The 14,059-nt window shown below is 50.3% G+C and overlaps 1 protein-coding gene across 1 annotated transcript in view; it reads left to right on the forward strand.

Moving 5' to 3' along the window:
• Ptdss1 (phosphatidylserine synthase 1) overlaps positions 1 to 8,657 on the forward strand; it is a 62,303-nt gene extending 53,646 nt beyond the window's left edge. The window contains exons 11-13 of the mRNA XM_004850143.4: positions 5,189 to 5,257; positions 5,891 to 5,960; positions 7,575 to 8,657. Of these exons, the coding sequence (XP_004850200.1) occupies positions 5,189 to 5,257; positions 5,891 to 5,960; positions 7,575 to 7,684 (249 nt within the window). The 3' untranslated portion in view covers positions 7,685 to 8,657. The remainder of the gene's footprint in view (positions 1 to 5,188; positions 5,258 to 5,890; positions 5,961 to 7,574) is intronic.
• Positions 8,658 to 14,059: the final 5,402 nt, after the last annotated feature.

Here is a 14,059-nt window from a genome sequence, read left to right on the forward strand (position 1 = left end):
TCTCCCCTTGCAGCTTGTTTGTGAAGAAAGCAGCTCTTCGTCCTGTAGATTTCCCCACAATCTGGGTTTTACCGATTTCAGCGTGTCCTGAAATTGAGCATATTTTTTTGTCTTCTGTATCTCCTACAAATAGGTCGTTGGATCTAGGTGCGTAATCAGATTCAGGTCTTTCTTTGTGGCCAGACTAAAATTTGTATTTTAAAGATATCTTCTGTGCTGTTCATGATGTCCATTTTTAGGGTTGTTAGAAACCCTGCCTATTCCAGGGCATCTTGAGCCTGTTTCTTCTTGAGCAGGGAACAGTGATCTTGTTTGTATTTCAAGCACAGACTGCTCATGCTCCTGTCCCATCCTAGTGAGACAGACTGAAGAGTCACCTAGGGCGGTGGCCGTTATTTGTGGAGATTTTCCCTGCTCTCCTCGGATTTGTCTCTGGTGTGGTGGCTCAGTCTGGACTGGAATGTGGCATGGCTGCATGGGCAGAGGTGGCTGCTGTCCTCGCCTGGTGTCGGAGAGCCACGAGGCCCACAGGGTGAGGCTGCCAGGCCTGGGATATCGCAGGCCTCGGCCTCATGTTACGCGTAACCCTTCTACCCCCGACCCCAGTGCCAGGGCCTCTTCAGTGTAGCACTTCCTGTTCTCCAGGAGTGAGTTTCCTTCCTCCTTCTCCCCCATCTGAGCACAGGGCCATGTGCGTAGGAAACTCTTGGCAGGTGTGTAGTAAGGAGAGGCTGGGTTGGAGAGGCAGGACTAGGAGCCGTCCAAGTGCTGAGAGGCCACTTGTACAGAACTGAGAGGTGGTGACAGGCCCTGTAGCTCGGGAGCATGGTGGGCTGTTGGGGAGCAAGAGTGAAGGGGGCATTTGGAGGATGGGGTTCACCCGGAGGGGAGGAAGGGCTGTGCTTGCCTGTCAGAACCCGAACAGTGTAAGAAGACTCACAGTCTGATCTGTGTCCCTGAGAAACACCATGCAGAGTGGGGGGCTAGGAGGAAGACGGAAGGGGGCCGGGGTGGAGTCACAGGGTGTTGTGGGTTCCTAGGGACAAGTGACGCAGGTGGGACCATGATAGGGGCATCGAAGTGCCGAGAAAGCCCCAGGTTTGAGTTACTTAAGATCTTGAGGTCATCAGCTTATACAGAGAAAAGGTTATTCTGGCTCACGGTTTGAGGTTGCAGTCCGTGGTCATTTGTCCCTGTGGCTGTTGGGGTGAGTCAGCACATCATGACCGGTGCCTGTAGTGGAGCAAAGTCTGCTCAGTTCGTGGCCAGGAAGAAAGAAAGGGAAGAGGAAGGGACTGGGTCCTGTTACCCAGGAGGACCTCTGACTAGGTCCCCCTTTTTTTTTGAATAGTAGTAGAAATTAGGTCTGAGGCCTTCGCACTGAGCTACATCCTGAGTACATTTTGATTGATTGATTGATTGATTGATTGATCTATCACATTTTTATTTTTAAGACAGGGTCTCCTCAGCTCCCTAAGTTGCCTAGGCTGCGCTCAAACTTGAGATCCTCCGGCCTCAGGCTCCTAGAGGGCTGGGATTACCTGCGTGCACCTTGCCCTATCTGAGGCCCTGCTCTTAGAGGTTCTGCCACCTCCCAACAGTTGCTAAGCTGGGGCCTGTGAGGGGCATGCAAGACGCAAACTATAGCAGTCCCTCTTGCACATTTACCATGGAGAATGCAAACAAGATCCTGGCCTTCACACCCTCAGCCTTGATTAAAAGGGAGATTGCTCCCCAGCTCCAGCGCGAGAGCCCTTCGTCCACTGAGGGAGCATCAGGTTGCACGCGACTCTGGAGCAGAGCCCCATGTTCCCTCGCTTGCGTCCTCATGGACGTGGAAGGAAGCAGAGTCCCGCGGCCGTCTTCGCAGTTGTCTGCCAGGACGTCACAGACTGCAGTGCTCACTGCCGCCGCACGGGGCAGCCAAGCCGGGTTTTGCGTCCGGGAGGCCTCGCACCCGTGGCCTAGGACTGCCCAGCCGTCATCCCAGGTTCCTGTTCTCCCGCCACCACCTCGCCAGGCTGTAGGATTGCTGTCATAAACCTGCGCCCTGGGTTTCACAGGTGTGATTGCAAACCTGTAAAGTATAAGCCTGTCTCCAGGGACCACTCTAAAGGGTCCGTCTTGTTCCCAGGCGGCCACAGCAGGCCCTTTGTGTGGCAGTCACGATGATCAGCACCTGTCCCTAACTACCCGCCCTGTTTGCCTGTCCCCTCTGCGGAAACCAGCTCTTTGCTGCTGGAGGGAGTCCCAGCCACCTGCTGTCCGCTCGAGCTGCAGCTGGGAAGTGAGGAGCCCTGCGCGCCCGCCCTCTGGTGGCCAGGAGTTGCAATGACAGGCTAGTGGAGTGGCCTGCCTCCCACATTAGGCCACAGCCAGCGCCTGGTTTGGGCAGGGAACACCGGTCGGTCTGTCTTGTCTGTCTGTCTTGTCTGTCTGTCTCACTGTCTCACTGTCTCTCTGTCTCTCTCACACACACACGCAGCCCAGGACAACCTGTTACTCTCTTTTTAAAGGCCCCAACATACATAGGCTTAGAGACCACATACCTTCTCTATTTTTTGCCACTGCTACTAGTAATACTGGGGTCTATAAGAAATCTGGACAAGTATTCAAATAGGATAAAGGTTAGAAGTCATTTGCATTTTATAATTTTTATAAGATATAAATTTAATATATCTAATTTTTGATGTTTGAACTCTGTATTTTCTGGATGGATGAATATGAGCCTCTTTTTAATTTTTTTTTTCCTGGTACCGGGAAGTGAGATCAGGACCTTGCACTTGCCAGACAGGCACGGTGCCACTGAGCTACATCCCCAGCCCTGAGCCTCTTTAAAAAAAAAAAAAATCCTAATCTGTAATGTATGTTGGCTTGCATGTAAATTTAATATTCAATGAACTAGTGGTTATATTTCCACTCAGGAAGGCCAGCTGGAGACTGGGACTCCTTTCTGTTTTGGAACTTAAAGGAGACTGTATTAGCCAAAACAGGGGGGCAGCACACACCTGTAATCCCAGAACTCTGGAAGGCTGAGGCAGGAGGGTGCAGCTCAGCTGGGCAACTTAGGGACTGAATGAGACCCTGTCTTAAAAAGTGCTGAGTATGCAGCTCAGTGTGAAGGCTGAGGGTTCAATCTCCAGTACCGAGGGAGAGGGAGAGGTTGAACAAGAGGGAGGGGAGAGAGAGGCGGGAAGAGGAGAGAGACTGCACCCAGCAGACACTTAGCAGACATGGCTGAGCTGCAGAGCTGAGAATCCCCAGCCCCGCCTTCCCTTCCTGTCTTTGCCTGTGTAGCAGGATCTGCAGTGTGGACGCGGCTGGATTTGGTTGGCTGTCCCCATGATGCTTTTCTTTCTCAGGAGGGATGAGTATCATGGCTGGATAGAAGTATAAAGATGCATAGACTTAAAGCAAGCATTGGTTTATATCAGTAGCCATCCCTAAAACCATGATCCAGGATGTCGAGAGACCCGTGTTCTGGGCCCGGTTTTGCCACGCACCTGTTGTGCATCCGTAGAAGGCCACTTCCCTCTGAGACTTCATCCTGTGCCTTAAAGGGCAAGGGTGTGATCTCAGAAGGGGGCCTTTTCCATCTGATGTTAGGATTCGTGGGAAGGAGTAAAAGTATGCCCTCAAGAGGAGAAGGTCCTTCATAGGGGAAGGACATCAAGAGATGGGGGGAGGGGAGGGAGGGAGGAAGTAAGGCATGGGCAAAAGGAACTGGAATGTCTTATGCATGTGTACCTACTCTGCACGGGGAGAGCACACATTATGTACTAATACACCAAATTTTAAAACATAAGGCATAAAAGGGAGTTGCCATGGTTGGGTTAGGTGACAGGTAATGACAGGTACACAGGTGGGCGCAGGAGACACAGCAGGAGAGACAGCACCTGGAGCACCAGCACAGTCTCTGGATGCAGCAGGACAGGCTGTCATTTGTCCTGTTTGTGGTCGATTTTCGTGCATCCTGGGAGGCAGGACCTACTGATGCGCCATCCTCCCTCTCCACCCTCTGCTTCCATCCTCTGCTGTCAGTCTAGGCAGCCAGAGACTGTTCCAAACTTTGTGTGTCTTGAGACATGGCAGAGATTCTGAATTCTGGAGCTGTTGTCCTGGGCATCCCGTGGGTGGGGTTGCTTTCAGGAACCCCAGGATGCCCAGATCTGCCTCCAGGCCCTCCTGCAAAATGGCACAGTGTTTGCATATAATGTACACACATTCTGTCCCTAGGTTGCTTATAATACCTAATACAATGTAATTGCTATGCAAATCACTTCGGGACTGAATTTTTTAGGGAATGACAATGAGGGGGAAGGTCTGTACATGCTTGGTACAGACAATTTTTTAAAAAGCAGTTTTGATCCATGGGTGGTTGAATCGCAGACATGGAACCCATGGATGCAGTGGGCTGGCTGTGAAATGGGGCATCATATTTAGGGTGTGGTGCAGGCCAGGTGGGCAGGGCAAGGTGGAGACAGGTGTCACCTGCCTGTGCTCTGGGGACCAGGGCATGCCTCCCTCTATCCACTCAGGGTTTTACACAGCATTTGTTTCTTCTTTATTTTCCTGCCTGCTTAAACAAGAAAAACAAACAAAACGAGAACTGGGGTCAAAGTGGGGCCTCTGACACTAAAAAGCCGTGACAAGCAAGTGCAGCACTGTCCTACTGAGCTCTGCCAGGACACGGGGTGTCTGTCCCCTGTGCCCTTGGGCACGAACCAGATTTCCCTTCCCTTCAGAAGTCCTGCCCCTGCCCAGTCCTCTGGATTCCCTGTGTGCTGGGGGCGGAGTGGAGCAGATGGGCTGGGAACCCTAACATGTAGACTCTCCTGTGTCCTCTTCAGCAGAACCCGTGGAGCTGCTAAGGAACTGTATTCCATGGCTCCCTCACCGGAGGACAATCTTGCATCCTGACAGTAGGGTCACAAGCAGTCACCATGGTGTCCTCATACCTCTGTAGTCACAAGCTTTGGGTCTGTACCATTCTCCCCAAGCCCCACTTAGCCCCTGGGGTCCTATCTCTGCCACATCCAGCCATTCTGTTAGCAGCATCCCTAGCACACGTGGTAGAAAGGCACTGAGCCATCATCCAACTTCCATCCACACTGGAAGCTCTGAGATCTGGGATGCTTCTGTGTGTTGTCATTTATCAAGTGGCTTTATGCACGTTTCTGTCTTCCAGGCCTTTACCACATTCCTGTGCCTGTACGGCATGGTTTGGTATGCGGAGCACTATGGTCACCAGGAAAAGGTAGGGAGACAGGCAGAGGTGGCACTGTGTAAAACACCTGCCTGGTGCTGAGAGGGCTATTAGTGTGTGCAACTCATTCTCTGTCACTTGCCTGCCACACCTGGCATTGGCCTGGTCAGTGGATCAGTATCCTTATCCCCCTTTTGTAAGGGATATAAATCTTAATTATGTTTGTTTTTTTTTTAAGTGGGAAGGCCCTGGACCTGTCATTGGAAGGCTGTCTTTATCCTTGGCTCTTCCACTTTACTCGGGCCCTCCGTGTGTCCCGGTCCAAGCTCCCCATCTGGAAACCTCCCACCCTGCCTTCCTCTTAGAAGATGGGAGGCTCGGGGTCGAGTATAGATTGGAACAGGCTTGAACGCTATAGCAGTCCATCTGCTGCACTGCTGGAGTAAAAATAGTGCTTTCATCTTTTATCCGTACCTTTAGTTCTAGTTTTAGGAACTAAAGGTACTTTCTAGAAGGCTGATTCTGTGTGGCCTAGGAGCCCTGATTTGCTAGCTTAGGACCACAGGCACCAGGAGGGTTTGTGGCTCCCCAAGGATGATCTCAGCCTAGGATCAGTTTTTTGCCCACCCACTCCTCCCAGGCGGTCCCCCGTGTTCTCCCCTGAGCCTGTCTCTCTCTCGCTAGACCTACTTGGAGTGTGACGATGGCACCTACAGTCCAGACGTCTCCTGGCATCATGGGAAAGGTACAAAAGGTATCATCTTGTTTGTTGTTTAAAACTATGGGTCCCCCTGGGCCCTGTGCTCCCTAAGGAGATTTGGGACCAGTGTTCACCTTGAGTGTTGAGGTTGAAGGCCTTGAAGGGTCTCAGCCCTACTTGCCAGATGTCTCCTGTCACTTTCTGAGAGTCACTCGAAGTATCCGCTTAGTCAAGAGAGGAAACAGCAAGAGGCCTGCTCCTCTCAGACACCCTGACTGGAATCACCCTCTTGGCTTTCACTGTGAGTGGAAACGGTTAGCAAAAGTTGTGTACCAGGAAGAAAGGCCTTTCAGAAGAGGAGGATCTGTTTAATTGCATTTATTCGGGAAGCAGAGCTCTGTAAGAGGGATTTCAGTGGTGTAGTTAGGGGTCCCCTATTGGCCTCTCTCCAAGGAACATTTTGGAAAGGTCTAGGGCCACTTGACTGTTTGAAAGAATTAGACTTGTGGAATAATGGCACTGAGGAGGCTCCGCTGGCCAGTAATTCCGCGCCAGTTCCTAGGTGCTGGTGGAGAGGTGTGGCTGAGGGGGAGATTGTGAGTGTGGGACACTGGGCCCCCAGAGTTGCCTGGAGAAACCAAGGCCTATGGAAAAAGCAGCTATCCTGAGTCTTCTGGGGCCAGGCCTACTAGAGATAACCTGGGGGAGACACCGGAGTGCACTCTGCAGAGTTGCTGGCCACCGGCGTGGGGGTGGAGGGTGGGGGGTGGCACTTCTCCTGGACCAAGGAGTCATTCAGCACCCCAGTGTGGAATACGAGGGGAGCAGAGGGATCCCTGGCTGCCATATTGAGAACCATCCCTCGCCTCACAGGTCAATCCTGGCACTTGTGGATCTTATGCTGAAAAGAATTAAGCAGCAGTAGAGATATATTTATTATGTGGGGTAGTAAGAAAAGAAACAGTGAAAAAACAAAAGTCTTCAGAGTGCTGAAAGAATGTAAGACACATGGTGCTTACAATGGACACACAAATCTGGGGACTTTGCTGGCTGTCTTAGGTAGTGATTTTCCCCAGGCCTAGACCTGAACTCCGGGGCGGAGGAGCCTTAGGCTTGCCTGATAGGCCGGAAATCGGTCACAGCTGCTGTTGGAGGGCGGAGGCAACTCAGTGTGACCTTGTGACCAGGACTGGCCATCATGGGCAGCAGGCGCCTGACTTTCTTGCATTCTACAGAGTTAAGAATCCTTTCCAACTGAAGGGTTAGAAACCCCAGTGTGTAGCAGCTCAGAGTGGGAAGTCAGCTGGTCTGTCCTTTGGTTTCGAGGGTAAGGTGGTTGGTTAGAGTTTTAATTGTCCCTCACCTGTGCTTTGATTTCATTTGTACTGTCACTTAGGGTCCTCGTCACCATGACCACATGTCCCTTACCCAGTGCAGGTGAAAGAACTCTTAGCAACCCCCCAGGTTTAGCAGAGCTGTGGTGTTGCAAACCCAAATGCCAGGTTTGTGTCCTGGCTTTAATTTATTAATGAGGCCACTAGAGGGAGAGCAAGTCTCAGAGAAAAGCCTCCTCCTGTCAGGGAAAGGGAAAGCCATAGAGGACAGGAGCGAGCCCTGGAGACCCAGCAGCCCCAGGTGACAGTGTGTGTGCTCCATTCCTTTGGTCAGGTTTGGAAGACAGCCCACCCAAGCATCCAGGCAACAACGAAAGCCATTCTTCCAGGAGAAGAAACCGACATTCCAAGTCAAAAGTCACCAACGGAGTTGGAAAGAAATGAAAGACCCTGCTTGATCAAAGATGTTCCAGAGAGTGCCTAGAACTGAGAGGGAAATGGAACTCATTTGGACCTCCCTGTTAGGAGATTCAAAATGTGCGGAGCAAATGGGGAGAGGTGGGGGAACTTCGAGGGGTCATTATTTCAGAATGTAAGTCTTGTTTCCCATAGACCTGGCCAAGTTAAGCAGACCATGGCTTGGGGTCCTTCGCCAATTTGGGGTCTCGCCTCACTTCAGCACTTGGCATGCAGTCACCGGTAGTGGTACGGTGTGTTGGGAGGAAAGCAGCTATTTGCTGACAGTCAGCAAGAGCAGCTCTGTGCTGGGGTGTCCTGTGGATGCCGTGTAAACACCTTCGTTCAGACATGGCCTTAACCAAGTGGTTAACGGACTGGTCACCAGATTTTATTTTTATGAATCAGCCTTTTTCGTTTGATTGATTTAAGTTTAGGTCACTTTCGGTCTTATTTTGTTGTTGTTGTTTTCCAATTAGGATACTTAAAAGCCTTCAGAATTCACTGCTGAGATTGAAATTTGGGGAGGGTTCCCTTTCCTTCCAGAGGAAACAGCGGGGAGCTTTTGAGTTGCTATGGAGCACCCCCGACTCACTCTTTCGTACCATCAGCCTCGTGGCAGGCGAGCAGCACCCCGAGGAAGGGTTAGCTGCCTGCTAGGAAGCTGGGTTCCGAAGGGAGCCTTTTTGTTCTGTTCCAAACATCCCTGGTCCAGACTCACCCTATGCGTGAGCGCCGGCCTGCTAGCGGGGTGAATGCACAGCGCCCCCCGCCAGGTGCCTTTCACTCGTGCTTGGTCTCCTTCCACTGTGTGTCACCCAGTTGTCTCTCAGTCCCACGTGAGGTGCTGGTGAGTATTACCTTTCAGCCATGCCGTGCTCTAGAACATTCTCCTGATAGTTCACCACCGATGGGTTCCTGTTTGAAATAAAACAATTCACATTAAAGCCCTTCAATGGTCTGTCTGTAAAATGCTCATTTCTTTGCATCGTACTAACATTTCCATTGTTTGGAAGCAATGTCTGTAGTTTTCAAGTGACTCTAGGATTTCGTGTGTGTGTGTGTGTGTGTGTGTGTGTGTGTGTGCGCACGCATGTGCAGGTGTGGGTGTGTTGTATATGGTGAGGAAAAAAAAGAAAATGATGCATCTGAAAGGGCTCGAAGACATCTCTGTCCTGTTTGTTAGCCCTGTGACCCATGGGAGGGGAAGCATAACCATCATTCCTCACTGGTCGCCGGTGCCCAGTTGCATTTTTTATCTCTAACAAGTGGCCGCTACCCAGTTGATTAACTTTCAGTTATAAACTGGCCAAAAGCAATCTGTTCCCTCATTTCACAAAGCACATGGGTTTCAATGTCTTTCCTCTGTTTAAGGAAATCATTTAACTATGGAAATGTTGTGTTTTTGTGTTTGTTTTTTTCTCTGCTAAACAATTCCAACGTGAAGGGCAGGAATCATGCCAAGCCAGGGTCACATCCTGTGCTCTGGTGACCGCTTAATTCAGAGCCACCTGCACAGACTCATCCTGGAGAGCAGTATCGTGGCTGCTGGCTCTCGGTGACCAAGGGAGCCTGTTGGTGTGGGTCATGGTACCAAGCTTCTTGTGCCTGCCCTGCAGCAGCCACAGCTTCCCAGAAAGAGGTGCATGGTGTGTGTGGTCGGAAGCCAGCACCTGGCACATGCTAGGCAAATGCTCCACACCCATACTGGAGATTGTATCCAGGGCCTTTGCACTGAACTATGTTCCTGGCCCTTTTTTATTTTGAGTTGAAGTCTTGCTAAGTTGCCCAGACTTGGCTCGATTTTGTGATCTTCCTGCCTCAGCCTCCCAGAGTACTAGTATTACAAGTGTTCTCCACAGTGCCAGGCTGCCTGCACTTTAAAAACCCATCCAAGATGCCTTTTTTAAAAAAAAACTGGTACAATTCCTAAACATATCTTTACTCAGCAAATAGGTGAGTTTGTTTTGTTTTCTCTGCCCTTTGCTTTTCTGAGCTCCGAGGGTTCATGTGCCTCTCTCCTGTGCTGTGACACATCACCGAGGTCTCCAAGCTCATTTTTCAGAAGAGCCAGGCCTGGCGCTGAAGCCCTTCTCCAGTGCCGGGTCCCACTAAGGATGCGTGTGAGCTTGGCATGTCCATGGCGCGTGTCAGCAGTGAAATGCACTTGGGACAGTTTACCCTCGGTGGCTTTGTAGGAAACAAGCAGGAAAGGCCTCAGCTACTTTCCGTGCACTTTCTTTGGGTTCAGACCTCATCCCCCCTCAGTAAGAGCTCCTGCCTAGAGCCAGGGCTGTGGCTGCCTTTCCTCCTCCAGATTGGCCTGCCTCCCCTGTCTCTACGGAAATGGGCTTTCCGCCGACAGAAATAGAAAACACGCCTCAGAGTCATCCTTTGGGACATGAAATGATTTGATTATAAGTTACCTCAAGTTCCCCATCTGCAAATTGGCGCCTTTAAAGACAGCATAAAAGCATGAGGGTTGACTTGGGTATTTTTCTCCTTTCAGTTGCACTGCATTGGACATTCTTCCCCTTTCCTCCCTTTTTGTCATTCTTAGTCTAAGGCCTCTCCCTGCTTTCCTTGTATCTCTTTTTACCATTTGTAGAAGCCTTGGTCCAACAGCCATGCTAGGATGTTTCACTGACCCAGTAAACATTTTGATGATACAAAAACAGTATTCTATAGATTTCAACCTGATTTTTATTAAGATCACTTTTTTTTTTTAAACTGAGGAACCCAGGAATTCTACCACTGAGCTACATTCCCATCCCCTCTACATTCCCCCCTGCCCCACTTTTTTTTTGAGATAGGATCTGGCTGAGTTGCCCAGACTAGCCTCAAACTTGGAATCCACCTGCCTTAGCTTCCCAGGTTGCTGGGATTACTGTGGGCCACCACACCCAGCATAGGACTAATTCTGTGGTAAGCTCATAAGTCAAGGTCTCACTCTAGAGGTAGAAAATTCATTGCTGAATCCAGCTCAGCTTTATTGGCCCTCCCTCAGAAGCTGCTCACTGCGTGTCATTGTGAAGCAACATCTGTGTTTGTGAAAGCCTGCCCTTTGGAATTGGGTTTCTAGAGTGTTTTGGTAGAATGGTGCATTTAGAGAGGCCCATGCGGGGCCACAGGAAGAGACAGTGTGGACGCAGAAGGGAAGGCTTAACACAAGATAGGAAAGGAAAATAGGTAACCACCAGAAGTGAGCCCTTTAAACACAGCTAACCTCCATGCATTTGGGGTCCTGCTCAGTGATTGCTGTGGGATTCCTGGGCCCACCATGAAGCTTACCAGATGGGTGTGTTTTATATCATTCTCATTATTACAACAACTAGAAACCCCACAGAGGGACCATTCCAGTGGTCTGGTTCCCATTTGTATGCTGGACATCAAGATGTGCAGAGAGCCAAGACCTCTGTCAGCACTCTGTCACCTAACGGAACCCTCTGTCCACGGTGTTGAGTGCGTGTCTCCAGGATTATATTTGAGCTTCAGTTTTTTGCTAGGGTCAGTACTGCAGTGGCTGAGGCCGATGGGCTGCAGTCTTATTGCTAACCCATAATTATTAGGTTTCTCCTTATCACATTTGTTCTAAGCCTGACGGTGGCACTGTCACAGGTGAAGGTTGCAATATGTTTTAATCAGACTTTGGAACTTGATGCAATAAATAAATAACCGCTTTTAAACTTTGCTATCTTCTGTGAATTTAAAAGAATTATTGATCTCTACAAAAGTAAATATTTGGAGGTGTTTTTTTCATTTTAAGCATGTTGAACTGTAAAAATCTTATCTGATCACTAAAAGTGTGTTCAGACCATTTCAGAAATTTCATCTGTGACTTTCTTCCCTGATCCTCCCTTCTTGCAACTTACTGGATGGGATTTTGAAGCTGCCTGTCCTGTGAGATGCTTGTTACCGCAGCCTAACTCCATTCAGAGGTTTGCAGCAGGTCTGGCTCCCTCCAGCGTGTCACCTGGCTGAGCTTAGTTGATACCCAGGGGTGGTCTGAGAGTCTGGCTGAAAGCCAGTGTCGCAGCACCTGGCTTGCTTAAGAGGTGTGTGACAGGTTGCTTGCCAAATGCAGTCCTGGCAAAAGGGACTCTTAAGCCCCCAGCACAGTTGTCCTCTTGGAGCACAAGGGGTGTTGGCAAATCTCTTCCCTTCTCTCAATACCCAATGTGGCAGTAGTAACATTCAGAAAATAGAATTTGCCCAGAGCTTTGCTTTCATGCCGATTAAGCCATCCCCCAGCCTCTTCGGCTGAGCTGGGCTCATACTTGTCCTGTTTGTGCCAGGGTGCTAATGACGTTTTTTCTTGTTACGGGAATGTTCCAAGGCCGGCATACTGGGCACTGATAATGGCAGGAAGGTGGCTCAGGGCTGCCTGCCCTCCTGCTCCTGGCAGCCATGTTCCTGGGTTGGGCTTATTCCCCTTTTCTGGATGCTCAGTAAAGGGGACGCAGCTTTGCGAACCTCAGGAAATGAGATTTTTCTGGCTTTAAAAGAAAAACAATTTTTTAAAAATTAAAAGCAAAGAACCCAAATTTTGCATTTGAAGTACACAAGAGCCTTAACCATGGAGTCATTTGAAGGCCAGGTCGTGGGATACTTCACGCCAGAAATCTCTATAAACCTGGCTGGCCCTGCTGCCCATTTGCTCTTCTGACTACACACATCCTGGGCCTGTGTCCTGGAGGCACATCTTACACATGCAGCCCTGGAGAGGGTTCAGAAAGATCCCCAGCTCCTCTTAGAGTAGATGAAACCCAGACTAAGAACCGGGAGTGAACTCTAGGGCCCCAGACAAAGGCAGTTTGGGGGAGAACGGCCGCCGTAAGTAGATGGCTCCCAGAACCCCTTGCTTACCCTCCAATCTTAGTAGCAGCCACCACAGCGCAAGGCTTGCTGTGCCAGTGAACCAGGTCCCAGAGTAGCATCTTGGCCTCAGGGGAAGGAATGTCCCAGATCCCTGAATGCATGTGCTTTCTGAACGCTGTGAAATGGGCTGTGGTCTGCCCGCTTGCAGGAACACAAGGTGGAGGGAGGTTGCGTTCTTGCCTCAGGGGCATTCACCCGGGAGGGAGCTGTCCGATCCACTCAGAGGCCAAGGCTTTTTGTCCCCTTCAGGTTCTTTGCCTCCATGCTTGTGTACACCTCTTAGTCTCCGGGGCTCCCCACCAACCTCCCTCTTCCCAGCCAGCCTCTCGAGGGTATGGCACGACTGTCTTCCCTCACACTTGCAGGGGTCTCAGATCTTGGCTCTTCATTAGAGAGGACCAAACCTCCAGGCCACTCCAGAGGTCAGCTGTAGGAGCAATGAGCTGGTGGTGTGCTTGGGTGCAGGAATAACTGGCACCAGCCTCAGTGTCTCATGTGAGGAGGGGTGGGTTCCAGCCTTGACCTCTAACTGTGTCTGTGGCCTAAAATGAGCCACGACGCCATCCCTGGAAGCAGGGCCCACCTCTCCGGGCGGGCTCTTTCCCTACTGTTGCTGTGCAAGCTACAAACTGTTGGAAGGCCATTCCTCCCCTGAAGCAGCTCCCTCTGCCCCCAGGAATTTGATTTACAATCTGGTGGGGCCATAAAGCTCTGCTTTTCACTTCTGAAAAACAGCAAGTATGGGAAAGAATGTAAATTATAAATACTGAATTCCTATGGTCAGCACTAATGTAATGGCATGGGTAGGGAATGCATATGGCTTTAATTTCTAAGAGGCTGCCCCCCCCACTACCATATTGGTAGGGAAAATAGATAATCAGATAACAGCAAAATGTCCTGCTGAGATAGTGTTTTTCCAAAATGAAAAACAGTATTTCTCTGATGACTCATTGGCCAAATACTTGGAAATGCCACTCTTGGAGGGAGGGCAGTAGGTGACAGGAACACTCCCATACTCATCAGCCTGGTGATCTGGTGTCCCTTCAGCCTCAAACCAACCCCCAGTGATCTCACTTAGCCACACCCAATTTTTAAAAACTTCTTTGGAGGAGGATTTTCTATAAGACTACAAATTGTCCTACTGTCTCTCCTCTCTGTCAAGATTCTGCTCTCACCCTGGGAGCAGACTTATTGCTGCTGCCAGCAGTAAGGACAGCCACAGAGCTGTTCTGGAGTTTTCATTCCAGCTGTGGGTCAGCTCCTGGCTTAGGCCCCACAGCTGGGCAGCAGCGACCCGTGGCCTCACTGGGGAGGAGGGAGCCACTGGTCACCATGTGAATTCCCCCTGCCGGAGGCCTCAGACCTCAGAAACCAATGCTTCATGTCCCCGTACTGGAGTTCAGCATTTTATCTCTTAAAGCCAGCCTCATCCTGATTCAAAATGATGAGTGACAGCTGAAAAAACATGCAAAGCTCAGAGTTCCG

This window comes from Heterocephalus glaber, unplaced genomic scaffold, assembly GCF_053883595.1.
Source record: "Heterocephalus glaber isolate CG9 unplaced genomic scaffold, H.glaber_assembly_v1.0 deba00001555, whole genome shotgun sequence".
Lineage (NCBI taxonomy): Eukaryota > Metazoa > Chordata > Mammalia > Rodentia > Bathyergidae > Heterocephalus > Heterocephalus glaber.